Source organism: Drosophila busckii, chromosome 2R, assembly GCF_011750605.1.
Source record: "Drosophila busckii strain San Diego stock center, stock number 13000-0081.31 chromosome 2R, ASM1175060v1, whole genome shotgun sequence".
NCBI classification, from domain to species: domain Eukaryota; kingdom Metazoa; phylum Arthropoda; class Insecta; order Diptera; family Drosophilidae; genus Drosophila; species Drosophila busckii.
This window is the reverse complement of record NC_046605.1, coordinates 23,538,934-23,563,336: the sequence shown is the minus strand read 5'-3', so window position 1 is coordinate 23,563,336 and position 24,403 is coordinate 23,538,934. Positions and strand designations below refer to the sequence as shown.

The following is a 24,403-nucleotide window of genomic DNA, read 5'->3' as shown; positions in this document are numbered from 1 at the left end:
CTAGTGTTAATAGACGCCTAGGGACGACAAGTGCCCAGGGCTTGAGTCTCTGGTCGGCCGATCAACAATACAGAGCTTTTGGTTACGGTCGGCTATTCCCAACCGAAAGCTCAGATTGTCGGCTCAGTTGATCCCGTGGCCTGCCCTACTGATTCTGCCACAATACTTTTATGTAGATGACTTAATCTTTAAAGCAAATGGCATCGATCAAGATGTAAAGATCAAACGAGAATTCAAATAGCAAGGGTTCGCTATTCCTTCGGTTCTTCAGGATAACCTGATAGACAAAAAACTTTGAAATTCTATGACGGAACTGACGTCGCCAAGGGTTTTAGGTTTAGTATGGGACACTATAACGGATCAACTACTGTTCAATTTCGCCTCAATTTAGGCAACGAAATCTATAACAAAACGATCTATCCTCTCAACAATTTATTGACTATATGACCCTATAGGCCTTATCTCGCTCATAATTATAAAGCCGAAAGTATGAATTATATTTCTTTAAGTACAATTATAATCAAGGGATTTTTTTTACAAATTTGCATGTACTTTAAAATTTGTAGGGTTACACACAAAGAGAGCGTCTATTGAACTTAACAGCTCTGATGTGGCCAATGACAATACTTTGGAAATCACATGAATTACCTTCTGCCCTGATGTATATGTTGTACAAACAACGGTTATAACAGGTCTTTTTTCATGTGACCTTTTTCTACCACGATTTTATTGATCTTGATTATTTACTTAATATGTCACTCAAATCGAACTTGATAATTAACATCCCTCCAAGAAATATTATATACAACTATATAACTAATACTAACTAATAATTTAGATCCAGCCAAATAAAAAACTTGAACCTTTTCCCTGCCCGGGAGATGTTTGAGCCAAGGTTATTCAAGATTTCTTACTGGAACAATCTGCTCTGAGTGATTACTCCTCGATCAATTTCCATATTATTTCTCTACAATTTTTCTGTAAATATTTTCATAACTTCATAACAAAATCCGCTCAGTTTTCTCTTCTTATTTGATACTGTTCAGCTTCAATACTAGAATCACTCATATATACTTGAACTATTGTTTACAAACATTATAGAAACAAGTACCCTAAGAACTGAATTCGTCTGCTGCTAAGTGCAGAGCAATGATAGAAGAGGTGATCTACGCTTTCATCTTCTTCTGCGCAATTGCAATTTTTTGGGGCTGTTAAGGCACCGCCGATTCACAATACAGGTTAGATTAGGTTAGGTTCAAAAGTAGAGCAGGCCATCGTGTCACTATTAGTATAGCCATTGTTCTATACTATAGTGTACTTTACTTAAGCCTTCTTACAGGCAAACATAACAGTTGTAGCCCTGCTCATTCGGTGTGCAATGTTTACTTTACTGCCTAGATTCTAAAACAACACCTAAGTAATCAGCGCTAAAGCTTAGGAAAGTCTTGTATTACCAAATTTGGCTTTTCTAGGAATGACCTCAGTCTATGTATTAAGTCTTATTTAGGTCACATAATATTCAACGGGAAAATCTAAAATAAATCACACAAAACTTCCAAAAAACAAAGATAAGTGTATAATTGATTATCAAATCCCTATAAATCGGAAAACTAAAGTTGCGTTTTCAATTTATTAATTACATATGTACATATGTATGTATTTTCGACTTAAATCATCAAAAAATTTACGTATTGTATGTATGTACATATGTATGCTAAATTTCAGCTCTCTAGTGTTAAACTTCGAGTTTATGCCAAAAAATTCGAAAAAATCCCCCATAGTGCAGCGTTGGCAGAATAAAATTCCAGAACGTGTCGTTTTTTATATGTATGTTACAAGTTTAAAGATTCCCTTTGGAGTTTTTTGCAAGGCAACAAAGAAACACAAACAAATTACATACATGCATGTCATTTAAACTGTCAGTTGGTTGCCTGCCCTCGAGAAACTACCACAAAGCAAATGTGGCAAGCTTGCCTGCATTTGACTAATGCGCAGCCCATCTTGTTGACAATTTTTCAATAAAATTGAAATAGTTCCGCACATACATATATACATACATATTTAAGTATGTACATTTATATTTAGGTACATACATACATATGTATAAATGCACGTATGTATATACATACATATGTACTTACTCAAATTCACGTGGGCTTTATGAATCAGTGGTTAAGTCAGCCTTTAATAAATATGTACATATGAATGCATGTACTATATGCATGTTTACAAGGGCAACACCGGAATATGAAAATATTTTAAAAATTGAGATCTTAATAAATAAAAAAAAGCTGTAAGTAAACCCAAGTCGATTTTTACTGTAGAAATGGATCACAACAAAAATTCTAGATTTCTTAATGTTTGATTATTTATGAAGTAATAATATTAGTTTAATTTATTAATTACAAATGTATTTTCGACTTAAATCATAAAAAAAATTACGTATTGTATGCATGTACATACAATATTTTACTGTTCCATTTTTGTACACTACACTTTTAAATTCTCCAATAAATCTTTAAATGATCTAGCCTGTGGCTAGTTAGTAGGATTTATTAATTTGAGAAATAAATTTACCAAGAAATCGATTGTCGAACAATGCGAGAAATGTGGTTTGAGAACAAACCAAAATGTTACCTAACTTATTTACACTAACTGATTTAAAAACACCTTACTTGTCTTGAAAAAAATCGTTAAAAATATTTTGTTTTGCTTAATATTAATATTAATATTTGTATTCCATCTATACTTCACATGGGGGAAGTAAAAAACATTTTTTCCCCATAGGTGTAAGTAGGTTTCGTTATTCTTACATATCCCCATTTTCTTGGACGGAATATTTAAAATGTTCTTAATAAACTATTTTTTTTTATATTTGAGTAAAATATGATACATAACCTTTGCATACAAAGCATCCTTAGACATATAGATGTCTATATTGCAATGCAATATGATTTCTTATTGTACACAGTATGGTACAACAAATATTTTACTTGTTGCTATTGTATGTATGTATTTAAGTATATATAAGTTAGTATGTGTTAGTATATCTGATGCAACCATGTTGACGATGTCGAACTTACAGACGAAAACTCACCACACACATTGTCGGAACTGTCGTTATTCACCTCATTAATCGTAGCTGCTGTTCCCGTGGGTGTTGGGCTGATAACAGCAAGCATCCCCAGCTCACAGCATATAAAACTGGGCGCATCCACGAGTTTGGATTCACAACTTAGCCGACATTAGATCTGTCAACGCGCAACGACCCGTCGGCAGTCAGAAGGATTTCACTACTTTTGCATGTGTTTGTGCTATAACATTTTTTTTCATTAAATTCAAATAGTTAAGTGCATTCATATTCTATATTTTGAATACGTTGTACATTTCGGTTGAACAAAGGTAAAATATTCAAATAAATAATTTGGAAAAAACAACAGTATTTAACATTTATTTTTGTTTATTCCATATAATTTAAATAAAAAATATAAGCTTATCATTAAATCCTTTAAAAAAAATGGAATTATATAATGATGCAAGGAACAATAATTAATTCATAAATTATAAATAACCTTCATAAAACTAGACGTATGTAGCTCTTGACAAGAATAAAAAAGAAATATGAATTTTTTCGTTTGGTTTGCATTCACAAATTGTCATGAATAAAAATGAAATGCCACATTGAATTTGCCAAAAGACTAAAATTCTAACAAATCCGACAAAAAGCCAACGGCATTAATATATGTTTTCCATACAATAGACAAACATCGCTCATAATGAAATTAAACCAAATGTGCAAAAACAGAAAATACTTACATATATGTATATATGGCTATTTTTGCTGAAGGCACATAACTGTCTTATTTTTATTCTTACACAAATATAAAATAAATATCTATTGTTTTTCTATCATTGTTGTCGTATAATTGTGTACATATCATCTAGTTTGATGCAATAACGTATGTAATTCAACCTAGTATGCTGGTAAATTTATATTTCTTAATTTAGCGACTTCATTTGACACGCTTTTGTTATTTAATAGGTTGTATGAGGGAAAGCTTTAAACGGTATTTAATTAAATTTAATATTACATTTGCATGAAATTTCGTACATTTTAAATATTCTGTACACGAGCTATTTTTTACCTTATTTGCATTTACTTATGTCAGGATGTATGCCTTCATTTACAACATCTGCTTAAATTACCTTCGTTGCAAGCATTAGTGAACGCCTAAGAGTTAGATGCTTACTTTTATAGTATTCATCCTTTGCAAATTTAACTTGGAAATGGAAAAAAAACATTTCTAATTTCCGAACGTTTTCACTGACAGGCAAATATTCTTGGCACATCGGATATTAGCCACTATGTAGAGTAAATATAACCCTGTTTTTTTAAATTGCTTTTTGATGGCAAGCTACATTCAAAAGCCAGAAGCATTGGAATTTATCCGTCTCTTTTTTTATGCACTATTCTATTTCATATTACATTTATATGTATGTAACTCTGTAAGGATAAGGAGGGGGCAATAATTTCTATAATTTGGTGGTACTTCGGTGGTACTAATTTGAATATAAATATATGAATTTTCTATGGATTAATATGATACAGATCTGACTTTATCCATATATTTTTAAACTAACTAACCACCATAGATAATTTGAAAAAATATACTTGAAGAAATAAAAAGATACATAGGAAAACGCTGCAAAATATAATATAAATGCTGACTAGTGTACATATACTTATAGTATGTATATATTTGAGAGTATCCGGTGTATATGTCCTAAACAAAAAATAAAATAATGTGTTTACAAAAATATTTTAGCTTGCAGATTTATGATAGTGTCACAAATATATATGTACATATGTCAACATGAGCTTGATAAAGCTCAACGAATATGACTGTGTTCTGCCTATTATCCACGCGACGATAGATTCGAGTTTTTCTTTTATTATGCACCGTGGAAAATGCGGCAGCTGCATAGGACGAATATAAATCATGGTCGGGTCACAGCTGTCTTCCACGCACTTTGTGTATATGTGGGTAACCTGTTGCATGATTTGTTGTTGTTTGCTGCACAAAAAACTCCTATTTATGAAGGTTCAAGTTGCGTTTCCAAGTTGCGTTTGCAAGTGAATTTCTATCCTGCTGATAGTAATGTTAAGGGCATTGCCATTTGATGGCAAGTACATCAACATTTTGTATAAAGCAACCTAATAGTCAACAAAAAACAAACTCAAATGATTTGATTAATGAATATAAAGTTTTCATTTTTTGTTAATTGCTTGACTTGAACGACAGCAAAAAGACCAAAGAGAACCAGCTGCGTTGTGTAGTTTCAATTATGAGCCTCAAACCAAAGACAATATGCTTTAACAGTGTCGAAAGGCTAATAAAACCGGCACCTTAAAGTAGCTGTTAATAGTTATAGGCTCCAGTTCGACGTCAGCTTACTGTCGCAGCTACGCGGGGATACAAAAAGTTAATTTAATATCAGATAGCGTACGCCTCAGCAATTCCGGACCGCAATAAAATACGTGTGGAAGGCCTTACTGATTAATTTTTAACTTGGCATGCTTGCAGTCGAACGCAAATTTTACTTATTTCTTATGCTTTATAGCTTAAAATGAAAAATGTTATTGCTTGTGCTTTGCTACGACCGAATTATTACATTTTTTATAACTTTGTTTTTGTAAATGGAAAAGGGTATTATGAAGTTGCTCATGCATGTTAAAGGCAGGAAGGGAGTGCAGACCCCAAAGTATTTTTTGTCCTCGACGGATGGTCGACTTAGCGATCAAACTTAGGAGTATTTACATTTAATTTTCAATTACCGCGCGCAGTGAGGGCTGACGCGCCTACAACGTCGTGCGAGCAGCGGCAAGAGTGTCGCTGTTTGTGTGCTATATGTGTTCATTGAGGCATCGTGTGCTTGCCTAGTCAATGGTTCTAAAGTTGGTCGCCAACTTTAATTTGTCCACTTGTTTAAACACACAATGTTTTTAAGCTGTGTTTAAGCACTAAGCATACACATAGATGCGTCAAATCGACTAAAAATGTGCTGCATAAAATTTTTGGACGTTTGAGCCCCAGGCATACTTCGTGAAGTTTCGTGCTGATCAAATCGCAACGAAGAATCATTTGCGAAATCGAGCATGTGTTGCCCATCATTCGCCTAGAGGTTTCATGAAGGTGGCTACGCTGCGCGCCGCTGATTTTTCTATGTATGCGTCCCTGTTAGCGTGTGTGACAGGCAGCGCAGCGACTCATAACCGATTGTTGGAGTGATGAGTGGCCAGTTGCAATAGAACCATTTTTATGTCAACATCGTCATTCTTGCAATTTCATTTCTTACATTTCACATGATAGACAATTGGCTTGCAATTAACTCATGGCAGCTGAGATTTGGACGCTAACGGGAGTTCTTAAGAAATTCGGATAGCATATCAAGACTCACGCATAGTTTCGAATACGCCGTTAACTCACATTCGGCAACTGCCATCCAAAGTTGCTTATGCGCCATGTGATTCTCATCCCAATTATGATTTTCTCTCGCAGCATTGTCGCTGTCGAGATCTCTTGCTATCGCTGCTGTCACCCGTCGAAGATTCGATGGCAGCTCAGCTGATGTGCGTCCACGCCTTCCAAATATGGCAGCAAACCTGATGAGCAACGCCAACGATTTGATCTTGTCATCGATCAAGAGTAAAATTGACAAATCTGTCTGCCTTGTTTCGTCGGGCATTCAATAGCGCATTTGTACTGTACTTTTGGCCCATAGTTATCTGATTTTAGTGATCCTGCTGCTCGGTTGAAAATCCTATTGAAAGCATTCGTTACTGCCGACCGTGCGCTGGCATTCAATTGAGAGTAACGCCCGCGATGAGCAACCCGGACTTTGATCTTATTGGCATTCTGGTCGTTAATGGCAGAGTGAATCGTTTCGATTCATTCTTTCGCACGTTCTATTCGTGTTTGATTCTGGCATTCGAATAATTTGCATAGTGTACGTGGAGTGTAATGTCTTTGTGTCTTATAGGCATTTTACAATTAACTTTTATCTGTTTTGTATACTATATATCTAAAAGTGTGTGTCTCAGCGGGGACAGATGATCGCGACGCCACCATAAGCCTAGTGAATATTCTTCGAAATCGAATTACTAATTCTCTCCCATAGAATTGGAATATAATGTCAGGGAAGGAGGTGCACCACAACAGTATTCTTGATCAGCAACAAACTGTGTCGATTCATATCCATGTCGTCTGAATTGGAGCACGTTCGCAGCAACTATAGGCTACAGTAACATGTTCTCCGTATACCACAACTCTTTTATTATGTTTTATTTCTCCCGCAAATCAAAAACAAAATTATTCCACCACATATTAAGCAATCAAAATATTTAAAGAATCTGAAAAGAATCATCGCGTTTGTATGGTTTTTCACAGATGTAAACTTTCCGAGACGATCGGATTATTCTTGGTTATTACATCTAATTTTCGTCTGACGTCGGGTGCGCTTGGTTGACGCGCCATACAAACGTCGCTGCCGACGCAGGCGGCATGCATGTATTTGCTGTGATGATCTAGTCAAAGTGTATATAAAAGTTGATTGCGCCCACTTGTTTAAGGCGTTAAAAGTGGGAATATTTTTTAAATAATGGGGAATAACACAGCATGGGTATTTATGTGTCTTAAGACCTTTTTCGTATGTGTGCACATAAAGAATGATCCGCGACAATACACTTTTTTTTGGAGGGAGGGCAGGACCCTTGCACGTAAATAAAAAAAAAAAAATCATTCATGTCCACAATATTTAACAGAAAAATCTCAAATTTCATAAGCTTTGTCTCGACCGATGCTGTAAATTTCATAAGGATCGGCCAAATAACAGAAGTGTTTCACAATTTCAATACAATACAATTGTCGCTGCTGACGCAGCAATTCGCGAAATTAATGTTGTCCCCACTTCCCCAACTTCAATGCGCGTTCTTGGTTTTTGTTGTAGTTAGAAATACCTTAAATAATAAAGAATGCAACAATTTAACCGTTAATGTATTGATTTGTTTCTTCAATGCTTTCCCTAGTCTTATCAACAAAAAATGAATACACTGCACGGTCAAATAATGCTGCTGGCTCTATGCTGCTTCGGCTACATGTGTTGTAGTCCATTAATAGGCAAAAATGTACCTAACCAGGCTACAGACGACAGTGATTCCGACCACAATTTGTTTATAAATGGCGCTGCAGATATGGTCGACAATGACAGTGACATTAATAAACGCGTGGAACGCTATGCTTTTGGGTTGGGGCGCCGAGCATATATGTATACGAATGGTGGTGTGGGGATGAAACGATTACCTGTATATAACTTTGGATTGGGAAAACGGTCGCGGCCATATTCATTCGGATTGGGAAAACGCAGTGACTACGACTACGAACAGGAAAATGAGGTTAACTACAGGCCAATGCCAGACACCTTAGTATCAGCCGCAGGTAAAAATTGCATCAAGTGTCCTCGTTAGACAATTAACAGGCTTATATTTATGATTTATTTACAGGACGGGAAAGTCGACAAAGCAAGCGAACAACACGACCGCAGCCCTTTAACTTCGGTCTTGGCAAACGTTAAGAACTCAATTAAACCCCACAATATACAAAGACAACATTGCAACCGTATGTATCTCGTGAAAAGGCCGAAATAAGTATACAAGTAAAAAATAAATAAATAATTATGAAACGTCACCTAAACAAAAACTTATATAAATACGAAGATTAATTTATTTATCTAAAAAATTAAAAACGTTTTTGTATGTGTGCGCTTCGTGTTAAAATATAACAAATGTTTCCAATTTTGCTCTTAAAGCTTATAATCTATGGCTAGTTATATTGTAGGTATTCTTGATGTAAAAGTCAAAAATGAAATTGAATTTTAATGGTCTAAAATATAACGTATTAAGAACACTTAAAAGATTTATTGGGATTTAGATCTAGCTTACAGCATTGCGACAGTCAGTCAAGACAGCGCAGTCGTTGTATCGAAATGTACACGATTGGTCTTTAAAATATGTATGTACTTATATCCAAGAAATGTCAATGCTTATTTGTAATTTTTAAAGAATGTAGTTCATTTTTGTATATAATTAAATTTGTGTATATATTTTAATAAGCAAGCGTCTTGAGTCCTAATAAATGTGCAAGCATAATCGAGATTTTTCAATTATTTATAGGGCATAAAACAATAATTCAAATAACGCTCTAAGTTAAGATAATTGTTCACTATGAATTTAAGAGATATCCTTGATATCTGGGTAATGTAGTACGATAATTGGTATGCCTAAAAAAGATTAATTTCAAGCTTGCTAAGAATCGTTTCAAATGCAAACACTGATGATATGAATATATATGGATTCCGCCGTATAAAACCGAAATCTGGATCCACTTGAGGCATTGCGGTCATAAAATTTTCTATTTGATGATGGCGTCCACAGATTGCTTTTCGTACGTTTTGCTTCATTTTGTCCTTGCGAGCGACAAGCTTCTTGGTTTCACGTACCATGTAAATAGCCTCAGTGTTTGTCATATAATTATGTATTATCTAGTAAATTGCATTAAATTTATATTAAGATTTATATATTTATACATCACACGTTTATACCTTGCGTTTGTTAGGACAGTGGGAAAAAATCCAAATTAGCGTGCATAGAGTGTTAAATATATCGCTATCCTTATCACACCAGCGCAACAACATTTGCGCAATGGTCACCAGACCGCTTTCTTGAAAGGTGTTGCAATTATATCGTGTTAAATTTAAAATTATACGACTGCATCGCTCTATTAGCTGTTTGTCAACCTCCGAACGTATTGCCTGTGCCATGATACCATAGCAAAACGACGATAAAAACTCTGAGCAGCACGTCATCAAATGAGGCACCGTGCGCGAGAGGCGATCTGAAATTAGTTCTCATTTGTAAAGTCTGTAAGTCATTAAGCCAAGGTATCCTCACTAACCTAAGTGATTAAGAGCTGCCAGTGCCTCCGACGCTACAAATCGTCCACGTAGTACACGAACTAGTTCCTGCACCTTCGCGCGCACTGTTTTCATACCCTCACTTCTTTGACGCAGCTTTGTAAGACGCTGTCGTATAAGCTGCAGACCCGCGTTTCGTAGATGACAGCGCGAACGATAACCACGCCAATAGCGCTGTATAACCAAAGCCGCACGCTTCTGATTCAGATGTTCCTTCATTACAGGCGTCATAAGCGTGTGGACATATTTTCGTGCCAAAAAACCACGTACATGTGACTGAAAAAATAGAGTACTACTTCGCAGATGTTGAAACGTAACTCTTAAGCGTTTACCCCGAAACTTTTGCTGTAAACGTACTGTAATGTTGCGTATTTTTAAAAACTCAGCACGCAGCTGTTGCATGTTTTTTTTTGCCCGAAATTTTAGCTGCATCCATATTACAGTTGAGCGAAGCCGCTGATATTTTGTTCTGGTAACATTCATGATCCGATGGGCGCGGTAACGTCGTTGCAGATCAATAGCCGACTGCCGAAAGCTCTTAAACTGACGACGTTGATGCCACATCTGAATCAATAGGCGCAGACGCTGTTGCAAAAAGCACACCTGTTGAACCATATGAACATAATTCTCTCGTTGGCGGCGAGCTAATAATGTGGCTCGCCATTTTTTCTGTAGCAACAAGCTTGCCCACTGTATACGTTGAAAATCCTTTCTAATGCGACGCATTTTTTGCAATTCACGCCACCAACGTTGAATATTTAGCACTGCTCGACGCATTTGTTGAAACTGTGAGCGACTCTCTTTTATACTTAACCGAGACCGAAAATGACGCTGAATACGTACAATAATCTCCAATTGGTATTGATAGACCCCAGATAGTTTACGCATCTCTACCTGAGCGCGAAATCGCCGCTGCACCTGAACTACTGCCACCCTTAACTGTATATAAGTGTTTCTTTCCTTGCGCATAGACTTTTTGGCACGAAAGCGTTGTTGTAAAGTGATGGTTGCTCGACGTAGACTAATGTACATTTGACGTTGTTCCGTTGCTTGCAAATAGCTGCGCCAGTGAATTTGCAGGCAAGAAATGGCTTTCTGGATTGCAAGATACTCTTTACGATGATGGCGCATGGCCTTTAATGCATGGAAGCAGCGCTGTATGTAAATTGCTACATTTCGAAGCCGCTGGTAGTCCGCTCTTAGCTGTCGCATTAGTATACGAGCTCGCCACCGTTGTTGTACATGAATCACAGCGCATTTAAGCTGCTTAAAAGCTTGACATTCTCGGTGCATTTGCCATCTTGTCCGAATTTTCCTCTGTATCACACTTGTGTAAAATTTAAGTTTCAGATAAAAGATGTGCTGCCTACGCATCTCCAAAATTGCTCGCCAGCGCTGCTGCAGTCTAATAACACATTTACGATCTTTAAAATAGATGGACTGAATCTTGAGCATAGCCAGACGGCCACGATAGCGTTGTTGCAAGAGAGTGACGCATTGCTTAAGCTTAAGATAATTCATTCGCAACTGTTGCATGTGCAGACGGGCACGCCACCTTCTCTGTACTACAATTGTGTTGAATTTTAACTTTTGATAGAATTTGAGCGCTTGCCTCATATATAGTGTGGCCCTCCAATGCACTTGTAATTTTACTACACACTGACGATATTTTGCATAGGCACGTTTTTCCTGCAGCATCTTTTGATGAGCTCGAAAACGTTGCTGTATAAGTAGAGCAGATCGTTGCATCTGCTTGTATTCTCTACGGCAATGATGCATTAACCACCTTGACCGCAAACGTTGTTGCAATAGTATTACCGCATTACGCTTTTGAATAAAAAGCTGTCTCTCTCGCTGGGAAAGGCAGTGCGCTCGCCAATATATTTGAATGCAAATAGCCGATGCTTGATGTTTCTGTTCACGTTGCAATCGTTCACTACGCATTGCAGACTGAAGTTGACGTACAAAAATACGCCGACGCCATGTGCGTTGCAGAAATAAAACTGAATTTTGCAATTGCTGAAAGTTTTGGCGACAACTGCTGCCCAGTTGTTGAGCTCTCCACCAAGCCTGAATGCGTAATATGCAATTATACACATAAAAAAAGTGCTTCTGCGCCAAAAATTTACGCGTATGCTTTTGTAAAACAATTGCAGCAAGCAATCGTGTTTCCTTGTAGAGTTTTAAATTTTTGCGCGTCTGGTGTCCTCGAAATACGGCCTGTATACGGATGGTAGCAAGTTCTATGATCATGTGCTTTTTGTAACAAATGCGACGATATATAATGACGCTTAACCAACGACGACGCCACCACAGTTGCACCACACGTGCAGCAGCATGAAATTTGGGCGAACGAAACATATAACACAATTGCCAGAGAAGTGATAGTGTTTTTTCTTTATGACCATCCACTACGTCCGCCGCCGAAATATTCCCGGCCAGCTGAAAGTTGGCATCACTTAAGGCCTGCAAAGCTAGTTTAACGTTATAAATTCTCTGCAGACGGGAAATAGCTGGAACTCGAAGCTGCTTAGTAAGATCCTCTCGCAAAAGAATGATCTCCATTACACGCGCCAGCCGCACTCCATCTCGCAGATCAACTGCCAGATTATTAAAAGCATAATCGAATTCATCGAGATATGTTTGTTTGTGTTGAAGAACATAACCTAATCGACGCAGCTCCCGGCTTATGTCGCCAACGTTTGCCAAAAGCTCTGAGGAAAATCGCAGAAGTATGTCTTTCGTCTCCTTGTATGGAGATGTTTTAACAAATAGGCATGGGTTGTGTTTTACTATACGAAGCTGCTTGGCTTGATCGAGAAACAATAACAAAAATAGTACCTTTTGCAATGTGTGCTTTTTAATTGCCTCCGAATACTGCTCGGTAAGCATGAACGCTTTGCTAAATCGACTAACATCACTTTTGTTGCGAAATAAGCGATTCAGAATGAAGGTGCTTAGTCCAACAATATCGCGGTTAGACTGCAGATGAATTTTTTCACCAAAAATTACTTCAAGGCCAAGTCGTAGCCAGAGCGGATTAAAGCATAGCAGCAACTCAAGCATTGAACGCTGCATGACAACATCCAGATGCAAATTACGATCCAAGCGTATGCGGATTGCCTGCTTTTGTATATAAACAGCCACTTTGGAACATGGTAGACGCATTGGCTCGCTTAAAAATAATTCAACGGCAGCTCGACGTAATGACTCCAGGCGAATGTTGGTTAAATAAGTCATCGATTGAACTTCTTTAGTAGGTGCCAAAGAAAATTCTTTATTTCGAACCTCATTAAATAGTTTTCCAAAGTCGATTTTGTTGTTACAATCTGCATTGAGATCAGCAGGAATGCTAACTAAGGCATTTAACCACTTTTTAAAATCAATTTGATGCCGCTCAACAGAGCGTTCATCAAGATAAATGGTTGCTGCTAGAAATGGATCAGCAGTTGTACTGGCTGCAAACGGATCGAGATTAATACACGATTGCAAAAACAGGGCGGTATCATAAAGCTTTTCTGTATGGATTTTCTGCTCTTTCGCATTAATTGTAGCCATTGGCTTTTTATCAAACCCTTGTGGCATCTTAATCTTCTTAGATTGTGGGTGCGGCCATGACCTAATGCCCGGCCTTAACGAATTGATTGGTGTGTTAATTACCACATCAAAGCGTTGCTTCTTGGGCGGTGAGATAATAATTGTTTCACTGCGATGTAAGGTCTCATTGCTGGTTGCATCTGATAGACTCAGCTCGCATGAGCGTCGCTTGATACTTTGGAGCGCATGATTTATAGGCTTTGTTTTACTACCGACTTCATGTAGGTTGAAGCGACTAGATTGGGCTAAAATCTCGTATTGGTTAAATTGCACATCGTGATGCAATAGAATGCTCACTTCACTGCTAGATGAGCTGTTTAGGAATGGCATCTTGCGATGCATTAAATCATTAGATATTTGATGATTCTCATAGTAACGGTTTTGTTCTATAGATCGTAGTGGCAGCATTTCGTTCAGATTTGGCATCGAACCCTGAATTGCAATTTTGTTTTGAGGAGACAACAGATTTAAATTTTTCATTGACTCAGAGTACTTTCGCAATGGCGACCCCACTAATTGTATATCTTTTTTCATATCATGTGCTCTAGTTTCAGGATGTGCTTTAATTACCATATAATTATTGGCTGCTTGAATATCTTCTTCTTCACTTATGCAACTTAATACTTGCGATTCTGGCGCATTCAAAATAGTTGTTGTTTGGTTTAAAGTCTCATTAGCCGTATGCATCACTATCTCATCTTTTTTGGAGTGCAAGGTATCCACAGACAAATTAATTGAATCTGATATCTTAATATCGAATGTTTTGTTTGTTGCCATTTGACTAGCTAACAAGCAGGAAACATCCATGATTTCCTCAGCCAACGCAGGATTCAGACTACGAGGGCATATATCGTTGCTGTCAACCTGACGTGCTATGTTTCTCTCCAATGTAGGTGTGGGCCAGGCTTTCAGGTTGTCTATGAAAGCTGTAGATGTAGCTACGGGTTTTTTATCAGCCAATGGAGTAAATTTCATCTTCTCAATTATGCTGAGGACGTTGCTGGGTTGAACAGGACTGACATTCTCTTTGGAGCAAATTGAAAGCGGTAATAAATGTGATTGAGCTACGGGCTGCTCGTGCTGCGTTTGGATCGCGGGATTTACTAATGCTGATTTAAATATATTGCGTTCGATAAGTGGTGATTGTGAAACGGTTGATGTACCAATATGAAGGGCCGACTTATAAACTGTAGCTCGTGCGTGCGTAATAATAGATTCTTTTTTAGACATTGTTGATGTAACGGATTTTTGTGATTTGCGGTTACCAGTGGGTGATTTTAGCTGCAGCTTTTTACCTATAGTGGGAAATTTTCGTGCAAGCTTTATGTATGGGAATAGAAACAAAACTTAATACATTTTAGTCGAAATTAAGGTGTAACTTTTTACCTTTTCGGGTTGATTGTGTTTTGATTTTAGTATAACCACAACGTCTTTCCGGAAATTGCGATTATCAAGCAGCTGTAAAGTCTCCTTGCATGCAGTTTCATTCTGTGGATTCCACACAAGTTCCATAGATACCTCATCGCACCTGGGAATAGTGTGCTGCAGCCACTGAATACAAAGATGATGCTCTTGTTTTATGGGACGGCTTACTTTGACCTTGTTATAAAGAGTTCAAATTATGCACATACATAGGTATATGATTCAGACATTTTTTCATCAGCATTATAGACTAACCTCTATGTCCTCATCGCTGGTATTTAGAACGCGTAAAATTCTTTTAGCTGTTTTGGAAATAGGCACATCCTCGAATTGAACAATAGCTTTGGCTGAAAATGGCGCCATGACCACAACAGTTGGTTCGCGCCCTTCTAGGCGTTTTTTTTTCCTAAGTCGGGAAGGGGTCACATTTATCTAAACACACATACCGCAAAAAGGAATTGGAAAATGATCATATTTATTACAATCGTTAAAAGACAAACCTCAAAGGCACTCATCGCAATAGAAAATTAGGTACACTATTATTATATTATCTTCAAAAATGTATGTGTAAATAACATATGTAAATCTTATCAAAATACAATGCGTATTTCAATAGTCTTTGAAACTAAAATTAAAAGACAGACGCCGCTAGCATTTCAAATTACTTTACAATGGCTACTATAAAGTAGCGATGGGATTAAATAAGCCCGCCGAATCGATATATTGATGGTAATATTCGATAATTGAAAAATTTTATTTTTAATGAACACCATGTTCATGTATCGTACAGTGCTGCTTCTTGAAAAAAAAACATAGCTGCATACATTACATTACATTGCAACTAAATTAAAATAAATCAATAAAATTACGAATTTTGCAAGATCCGTTAGACACATGTATTTTAGGTAGCCTAAGAGCAGTAGTAGCAGCATATAATATAAATATGTAGCTGGCAGCCAGTGCTGCCAACTTTCGGTTATTATAGCTAACATAGAGACCACAATAGTCAAAAATGTCTAGATTTCTTAATAAATAGCAGAAGGCAATGGGTATTTTTCTCTATAATCTAATACAAACTTAACAAAAAAATGTTTGGGAATTGGCAAATTGGGTGGTTTTCAAATAAAAATAGCATAGTTTGACGTGAAAATAGCTATGTTGGGAATATAATATTAAAAATCTAAATAAAACTCATTCATCTCTTAAACATTTCATTCGATCTATTGCTAATTATCGGTCATTTGAAACTTATCGAAAATCGCCAGAAATGTAGTCTATTCGCAAAATCAGTGGTGCCTAAGCCCAAGTATGGTAGAATAATATAATGTAGCGGATTGTGCCCATGAGCAGTGTTTGCAGATTTTGAAAATAAAAACAAGCTAAAATAAGCGTCAAAATGTGCGTCAAAACTCATAAGAGGAGCTAAAAAATCTCATTCAATAAAGTCAATTTGCCATATAGTGACCATTTTTGGATATTCTATTAACTATATCATTTCAATATACTACATCTAGCTTGTATTAAGCTAATATGGCAGCACTGCTCATAAGTTCCTTAGCTTAGCTTCCTTTTTGCTGCTTTCACGCTCTCTCTTTTTGTTTTGTATACGATGTGAATGAGAGCGTCTGTAGCTAAGTACACCAAAAAATCAAAACGAAGAGCGCAATCCGCTATCTTATAATACTAAGTATACAACACATAGAGGCGTCAAATCGACTAAAAAGAGTTTCAGGACACAATTTTTGGACGATTGAGCATGCTTCGTGAACTTTCGTGCTGATCTCGCGACCCGAACACTCATTGCCGAAATCAAACCAGAGGCAACCAGTGTTGCACACATCCTTGCCTAAGTGCCTTTCAACGCATGAGGATAGGTGGGCTTCGTAGGCGCGCTGACATTATCTGTGTGTGTGCATGCCTTAGAGCAGGGCAGTGCTGCCATTTTTTTCCGAGGCGAAAAAGCTGGATTGAGGCAAAAAAAAAGCTGATTACAGGGCAATCACTGTGAAAAAAGCTGATGAAATTGAATGAATAAATGTACTAGTATTTTTCATGCAGGTAACCTTTTTTTTTTAGTCAACGACAGATTAAAAAAGCTGCTTTCATTTTCAAAAAAGCCAGAAGCCCACTGCCCGCACTCACACTTTCAAAAAAGTCAGATCTGACAAGAAAAAAACCCTATTGTTCATTTGTTTTTGTAATTGCTCTTGAGTATAGGAAGAGCATATGCGTGTATACATACATATGTATATACTACAAGCGTAATTTTCCGTAATCTTTTCATTCTCGGCACCTTTGTGAAGTGAGCAATAACACTTTCATAGGCTTTACCGCAAGTTCGGTAATCTGAATGTAAATTGTTGTTAGATGGTTGAACAATGTGAACTGAAAAAAGTCATTCGTACTTTCGTTATCATAGATTATAATCATTTGGAGGCCTTATTAAAATTATCATTGACAAAAAATAAAATATATATTGAGAATTTATTAGGTAGAAAATACGATTATGAAAATGTATTTTTTATTTGTTTTTTTTTTTTCATTCAAGTCGAAGTAAAATAAACGTTTGCGTTTATATACATATGTACATATATACATATGTATGTTTTTATTTTTGTGTGTTGGTAAAATGCTTTGCCATTAGCAGCATTTGGGCACCCCTGCATTAAATCGTCACAATCAAATTTCAAATCATTTTCGACAAGATATACAGCTATATCTATTATCACTAAGCATACAATATGTTTTGCATGCTTACTGCTATTATATAATAGAACTATTTCTTAAAACTGTCTAAAATATGATAATTATTTACTTACTTATTTTGCTATAATATGATGACTACATCGCTATTTTTACTGTATATTTAATAATATTCTTGTAATTATGTTTATCATATCATATTTTTATACACTTTGACATTTTTGTAAAAAATGGAATGGGTATTATGAAGTTGTGTAAATATACATTTGGGAGAAGAAGGCGTGGCAGATCCCACAAAGTATGTATATGTTCTTGATCAGCAAGACAAACTGAGTCGTCATAGTCCGTCCGTCTGTATGAGTGCGTGTTTCTCAGCAACTATAAGAGCTAGAGCCACCAAACTTGATATGTAGGTGCTTCTATATCCAGGACATATCGCTTTTTTTTATTTTGTTTTATTTCCTCCTAAAATATTAAGAAATTAAAAAAATATTAAGAATCTGAAAAAAAATCACAAATACGCTTTGTCATGTTTGTTCAGCAGATGCGGAAAATTTCAGAACGATCGGAATAAATTAACTTAGGAAATTATTCACACTCTAATTTTCAATATAGACAGCGGGGTTGCGCTTGTGCTGACGCGCCATAAAAACGTCGCTGCCGACGCAGTCCGCGGAGTCGGTACTGACGCTACAGCGAAAACGAACTGTGACTCGTTAGCTGTTGTATTTTATTTTTTTTTGATTATATGTGACAGCGCACTACAAAATCCTAAGGATCTAAAACTGGAAGGCCTTGAGCATGTAAACTTTAATTTGGGAATTAGTACTTGCTGAAATCACCAGATTTATACATGTATACAAAAACATTTATACATATATACTTCCAGGTTTTAGTCAATGATTAAAGCAAATTTAATTTGTCGGATGGTAAAGTTTGTATGGCGTAAACAAATATCAAATTTAGCCCTAAAAATATAAAAGCGACCGTAAAAAACGAAGTGGTATCTTTCATGGTCCGTGGCTGCTTGTCGAGCAAAGAACTAGGGAATTTTCATTTTATAAATGGTAAAAGGGACAGATTTGCCTATCTTGACATTTTAGTGCTGAGAAATTTTTATTTTTTTTTTTTTAAACTTTGCTGTTTTTATTGAATCTCTTAAATTGAAACTAACAATAAGTATACAAATCTTATAACAAGACATTAAACAGTTTTCCTAAACTTTTTTAGGATTGCACGTTCCTAGATTCTAATCGATGTTGTAGGTCGTTAACGACGCAGACGGGAGCAGCTGCACAGCGAAGAAAGCTTGCTGTACGTATTTTACCTTGTGTTTCAGCTTACATCTCTACTGGGTGACATAATTTAGATTCTTTTGTATTGTTTTGACGGACTCTCTGACAATAATTAATGTGCTATAGCTAGCGTTCATCCCCATAGTTGGGAGCCATAGGTCCAGATGGGTTTGAAGTTATCGGAAATTTAAAGCAGGACTTCATATTTCGCCATATGAATAGCCAGTTTGCTGCTGTAGCGCGCATACGGGCACCCCTCGAACGGCTAGAGAGATCAGCTGTATTGTACAGCAGTGACTTTTTGTAGTTCGTTATACCTGTTGGAAATCTATGCTGATGTAAAACGGACATATATGTGTGTCCAAGTCTGTACGCCTTGTGGGAAACACTCCAGCTCTGAATCAACAAAGTCCGTCACCCAAGCATGAAATTGCTATCTCCACTACAATCGCAATTTCCTAGTTCATATCTAACTAGATACAATCTATATAATTGTGATTGGTATAGATGAGAGAAGCGTTGCTACTGAGAGCTTGGATGCTGTTTAGTCCTTTTCTATGTCCAGCCTCTTATTTTACGTAATGCTGGAAGACATTGACACTATCTATTAGAATATTGCAAGTGCAATAGGGGTTCTCGTTTTCGAAATGCGCTTACTTATAATATCAATGATTAATGTGGACGATTAACCTGCTCGATTAGATGTTGCCTGTCCGAGATTATTATCTGGCTACGTACAAACTAACCAAAATGAGGTGAATGGGAATTTTGTTAATGTCATTCTTAAATAGGACAGGGAGTATATATATGCCGAGTCAGCAAGCATATTCAAAGACAGGTTTGTGACAAAATGATGGGAGCAAGGCAGGCTTATAGGGTCTGGATGGACGATGATTTGTGTGATCCTTGCCATGGCTTTGCTATCATATTAATTTATTGACATTTTATCCGCATCTTCATTACTGGGAAGTCACTACAAGCTTGGGTGATGGCATTGAGAAGAGTGGCGCAGTGTGAGTTGGGTGCAATCTGCACAATATGGGCAAAGCTCAATTTAATCATTTTGCGGTTATTGACTTGGTGGAAGCCTGTGAATTGTTCGGGTTCAACTGATTTTTGATGATGTGTGCGATTTTGTTGGGCGAAATTCCATTGGCTCTTGTTGAAGGTGAGAGTCACTTGTTAATGTTGGTATTTGTGAATAGAATTGCGGCCAGTATTTGCATAAACAGCATTTTCAAAGTTCCTGTAAATGTTTTGGACGTCTTCAATCACTGGCGGGCCGCACCGCCTATTGGTGTTCTTAATAGGGCACACAAGTAATTCCTGTTGTTGGGCATAGCAGTGTGGAAGGAGCCTATGTCCAGCAGTGAGTTTTTCGTAGAAGGAGGATGATAGTTGCTGTGATGTAGCGATGTTGATTATTTGCTTCTTGTTGTTTTAAACCTGACAACCTGCGGGTGGCGTTCTTATAGGTCCTTTGACGTGAATATGGCGACCTGTGAGACTGCCATTCTCGCCTAAGGCGTCGCCTTTTCTAGAACGAGTTGCTCCCGTTTGCTGATTTTCTGCACCTGTGCTTTTGAAGATTTGCAATGTCGGGCTCAAGTTGGACTTCTAGTCCTTTTGACCATAAGGCTGATCGATATCTATCTTTAACGTTGAAGTACAGAATTTACGTAAATGTGGAGCTTATATATTTCTATACCGGCAGATCCATTTGTTTTGTGTGAAGTCAATTTAAGCGGTTGATCATCCCAGTAACTGGCAGATCTGATGTAAATTTAATTAGACGGGTGAGTGTTCAGCACTGAGGATCCCTGGAGTACATCGGCAACTGATCAATGTCGAGTACAATTGTCTGGTAATGTGCGAAGTTTCCTTTAGCATCGCCTACAGGCACGTATTATTTGGGGAGTCTTGTTGGCCCAGTATGTTTGTCTAACCGGGGAAACGTGGTCGATTTGTATTGCCTGGCATTTTTATACTATGCAGAATTATAGACTGGCTTATCCTTTGGATCCACACACCGCGAGACTCCCCAGTGTGTGTGCATTGCTATGTAAGTCCAAACCTTTGCTAGGAGATGGTCTGCACTAGTGAGTCGAGAGAATCTCATGAAACTCGTCGCTCAGTCATTGGGCGAATACGAGGGGGCAATATCCTCTCCTCAGGCTAGATAAGTTGTTTACCAGTTTTATTCTTCTTATTGTGTTAAAGGCTTGTAAAATAATTCTGCGAACGCCCTTGTAACACGTGTATCGCTGCTGATACGGTTATTCGGATCAGTGATATCTATGTCCCACCGTCGTGCCTTGCATACTGGGATTGTTAATGTTGTCCATAGTAAGTGTATGCTCTTAAATGTATATTTATATTTTGGTCAGAATGTGCATCCTGACAATAGACTATGACGTATCATGTTGTTTGTCGAGCAGGAATTCGAGATAACTCAAGTTTAGCTCCGTGAAACGCCATTAGCATTCCTCGTGGATATACGTTAGACTGGTCATTGATTATTTGAACTGTTGTAAGCATCATTTGTATCAAGAGATTCTGATTACGCATAAAATCTTGCAAAGTTGTCCGCATGGAAGGACATGAACTCCATAATGCTTTGTTGCATGCTAGAGAACAGTGCCCCAAGGTTATTTTGTTTGTGTTCCATATAATTGTTTGCCATATTTATCTCAGAGTTAGGTGCTTTTTGGTGCAATGTATTTGGCGCAGTGGGGTGCAATCTGATTTTAAAGCGCTTGCAAATGTCACATTTTTCCTTATTGAGGATTCGGAGTCAAGCGACGATCTGGTTGCCGACGAGAAGAAGACGTCTGGGTGTGATTTAGATGGCGTAAGCCGTACATTGCGGAGCGCGGCGGGTGACTCGCTGGGTGGACTTTCGACTTTTTAACTCCTTATATATTGGGCATCCTCTGTAGTTAGCTGTGTGATACCACCGCAGTGCGCACGCTTTTGGTTAGTAGACGTCGTCTTGCGTGCTCTAGGCAGTGGCTGGTCGTGAAGCTTCCCCAAACTACGCAAACCGGGCGGAGTGCTGCAGTAGACCGTGTGTGGCCATATTCTGACGATTCATACATGATCAGGCCGTTGCGTAATGCGGTTCTTCTAAGTGATCTCTGTCGATGCAGGAAACTGAAGTTTTGTATAGTAGGGTTGCACGTTCGTTTTTTTAAGAGTATGTTCGTCTAGCTCCAGCCTCAACCTGAAGAGGCCGGGTGGCTTGGGCTTTTCTTCATCCTATGTTTAAGATGTTGAAGAACTGTTTTGGCGTTAAGCCTTTCATCATAGTAAGAGCCTAGAGTTATTTCTGCAGTGTTACCATCTGATTCTATGCTCTTAAAAGACCACTTGTAAGCCCTTACTGCTTTTAGATGCTTGGATAATATTCTAAAGCTTTCTTCTGACTTCGTTTGAACTTTTGGTTTCACGAATATTACCTCCTACAAGGAATATGTGGAAGTTGTCTTGTCCAATGAGCTCTATAATTTTGCTCACAATTTTGCATTGGAACTTTTCTCCCGTATTTAAATCGGAGGTGGCTTTGGCTTCTTCGGGCTGCAGATCAACTGAGTTGTCTGCTAGAATTCGAAATCTGTTGGTGGTGTTAAGTTTTTCGCTTGAAGCTGCCTTCATATTGCTGCGGGTCATTTTCGCTCTTGGCATTAGGGGGCTTAGCTTCCGTTTAATAAGTACGCCAAGATATGTTGCTTCATTTGCTATCGGAACCACTTTGTTGTTTAGAGTAAGTGAAGGGCTGTCTTGCCTGTTAAGTGTGAATGTTACGTGTTTGCATTTTTGTTCGTTAACTTTGATCCGCCAGTCGGATAGCCATTTCTCCACTGCCACCAGGTGTATAGCAAGTTGCGTCGTTGCTTGCTTGGGCCATCTCAAGCGGCTTAGAATCGCTGTGTCATCAGCAAAAGTGGATGTGGAGTAGTTGCCTGCTCGTTGGGATGTCCGCAGTGTAGATAAGATAAAATGTTGGTCCAAGCACGCTGCCTTGAGGGACTCCGGCTCTGATGATGAAGTCATCGCACATGGCAGCGTTACATCCTACTGAGAATTTGCTTAACTAAGGCTAGTGCTTGGAACCAGGCAATGATTTAAGTTGTTATCGTTTTCTGTATTTTGTTGCATTAAATTCTAATCATACTCTGTCGAAAGCTTGTGATACGTCCAGAAATATCGCAGTGCAGTACTCCCTTTGTTCGAATGCATTTCGGATTTCTGATGTTATGCGGTTGACTTGCTCAATGGTTCCATGATTTTTTCGAAACCCGAATTGATGAGTCGGGATTTTGTTGTGTGTTCTGAGATATGTGGTAATATGTGCCAAAAAGCATTTTTCGAAGAGTTTTGATAGACACGTTAGTAAACTCATTGGTCTATATGATGAGACAATTGTGCGGTCTTTGCCTGGTTTTGGTATCATTATGATGATCGACTTTTTCCATCTCTCTGGGAAGTGTCCTTGTCTCGTTATTGCATTGAAGAGTTGGCAAGTAGCTTGAACAACACAGAAAGGAAGTTCAACATTCATTTTTTGTGATATTAGGTCGCATCCTAGAGATTTTTTTGGATTGAGTTGTTCGTTTATGATTTTGAGTAACTCATATGGCCTAAATACAATTGCATTGCAGGTTCGATTGAGTGTGAGTGATGAGTGTGCTCTCCAAAGTGGGAACTTGGAACTCGTTGGGGAGAACTGCTCTATATAATGTTTTCGGGACCTTTCTTCTTTATGACGTAATGCAGCTGAGAGCCGTCTTTTAACCTTTGTTTTGCAGATGGTGATCTGTTGGATTGCCATTCACGCCGTGCGCGTCGCTTTGCTAAAACAAGTTGCTCAATTTCAACGTTCGTGTATCTATAATTGTACGATGTTTTTTGCGTTTGTAGAGTTGGTGATTGTGGATAAGTTGATATCAGCTTCGTCATTCAAACGTGGATTCAACTCAATATTACATATTTTTTGTACTTAAGCCAGTTTGTTTTATTCATTGTTAGTCTGAATGGTTTATTTACCGCAACTGGATGCAGATTTAGTTGAAGGAGTACAGGCGAGTGATCAGAAGAGAGATCTGATAAGGAGTTGGCGCTTATAAGGTTGCGTGGAATATTTTTTGTGACTGCAAAATCTATCAAGTCCGGCAGTTTTCTGGGATCTGTTAGCCAATATGTGGGTGTCCCAGGTGACACACAGTCTAGCTTGTTGCTTGGTTTTATTACTGCATTGTACAACTACCTTCCCTTTGGAGTCAAAAGTCGAGATCCCCAGTGCGTATGCTTGGCATTAAAGTCTCCTGCTGCTATAAATTGTTCGCTCAGAGAGTTGA

The 24,403-nt window shown here is 37.8% G+C and overlaps 2 protein-coding genes across 2 annotated transcripts; one reads left to right on the top strand and one right to left on the bottom strand.

Moving 5' to 3' along the window:
* Nucleotides 1-3,250: 3,250 nt before the first annotated feature.
* On the top strand, nt 3,251-8,761 carry LOC108603177 (allatostatin-A). The gene is made up of 3 exons (XM_017991737.2): nt 3,251-3,402; nt 8,087-8,495; nt 8,561-8,761. The coding sequence occupies exons 2-3, from the start codon at nt 8,102-8,104 to the stop codon at nt 8,629-8,631; spliced, it is 465 nt and encodes a 154-aa protein (XP_017847226.1). The 5' UTR covers nt 3,251-3,402; nt 8,087-8,101; the 3' UTR covers nt 8,632-8,761.
* Nucleotides 8,762-8,795: 34 nt separating this feature from the next.
* Nucleotides 8,796-15,625, bottom strand: LOC108603175 (protein abnormal spindle). The gene is made up of 6 exons (XM_017991735.2): nt 15,549-15,625; nt 15,304-15,480; nt 15,013-15,225; nt 10,011-14,946; nt 9,658-9,950; nt 8,796-9,597 (listed from the first exon to the last, which is right to left on the bottom strand). Exons 1-6 carry the CDS (start codon nt 15,561-15,563, stop codon nt 9,337-9,339), a joined length of 5,895 nt encoding a protein of 1,964 aa, XP_017847224.2. The 5' UTR covers nt 15,564-15,625; the 3' UTR covers nt 8,796-9,336.
* Between the last annotated feature and the right edge of the window lie 8,778 nt (nt 15,626-24,403).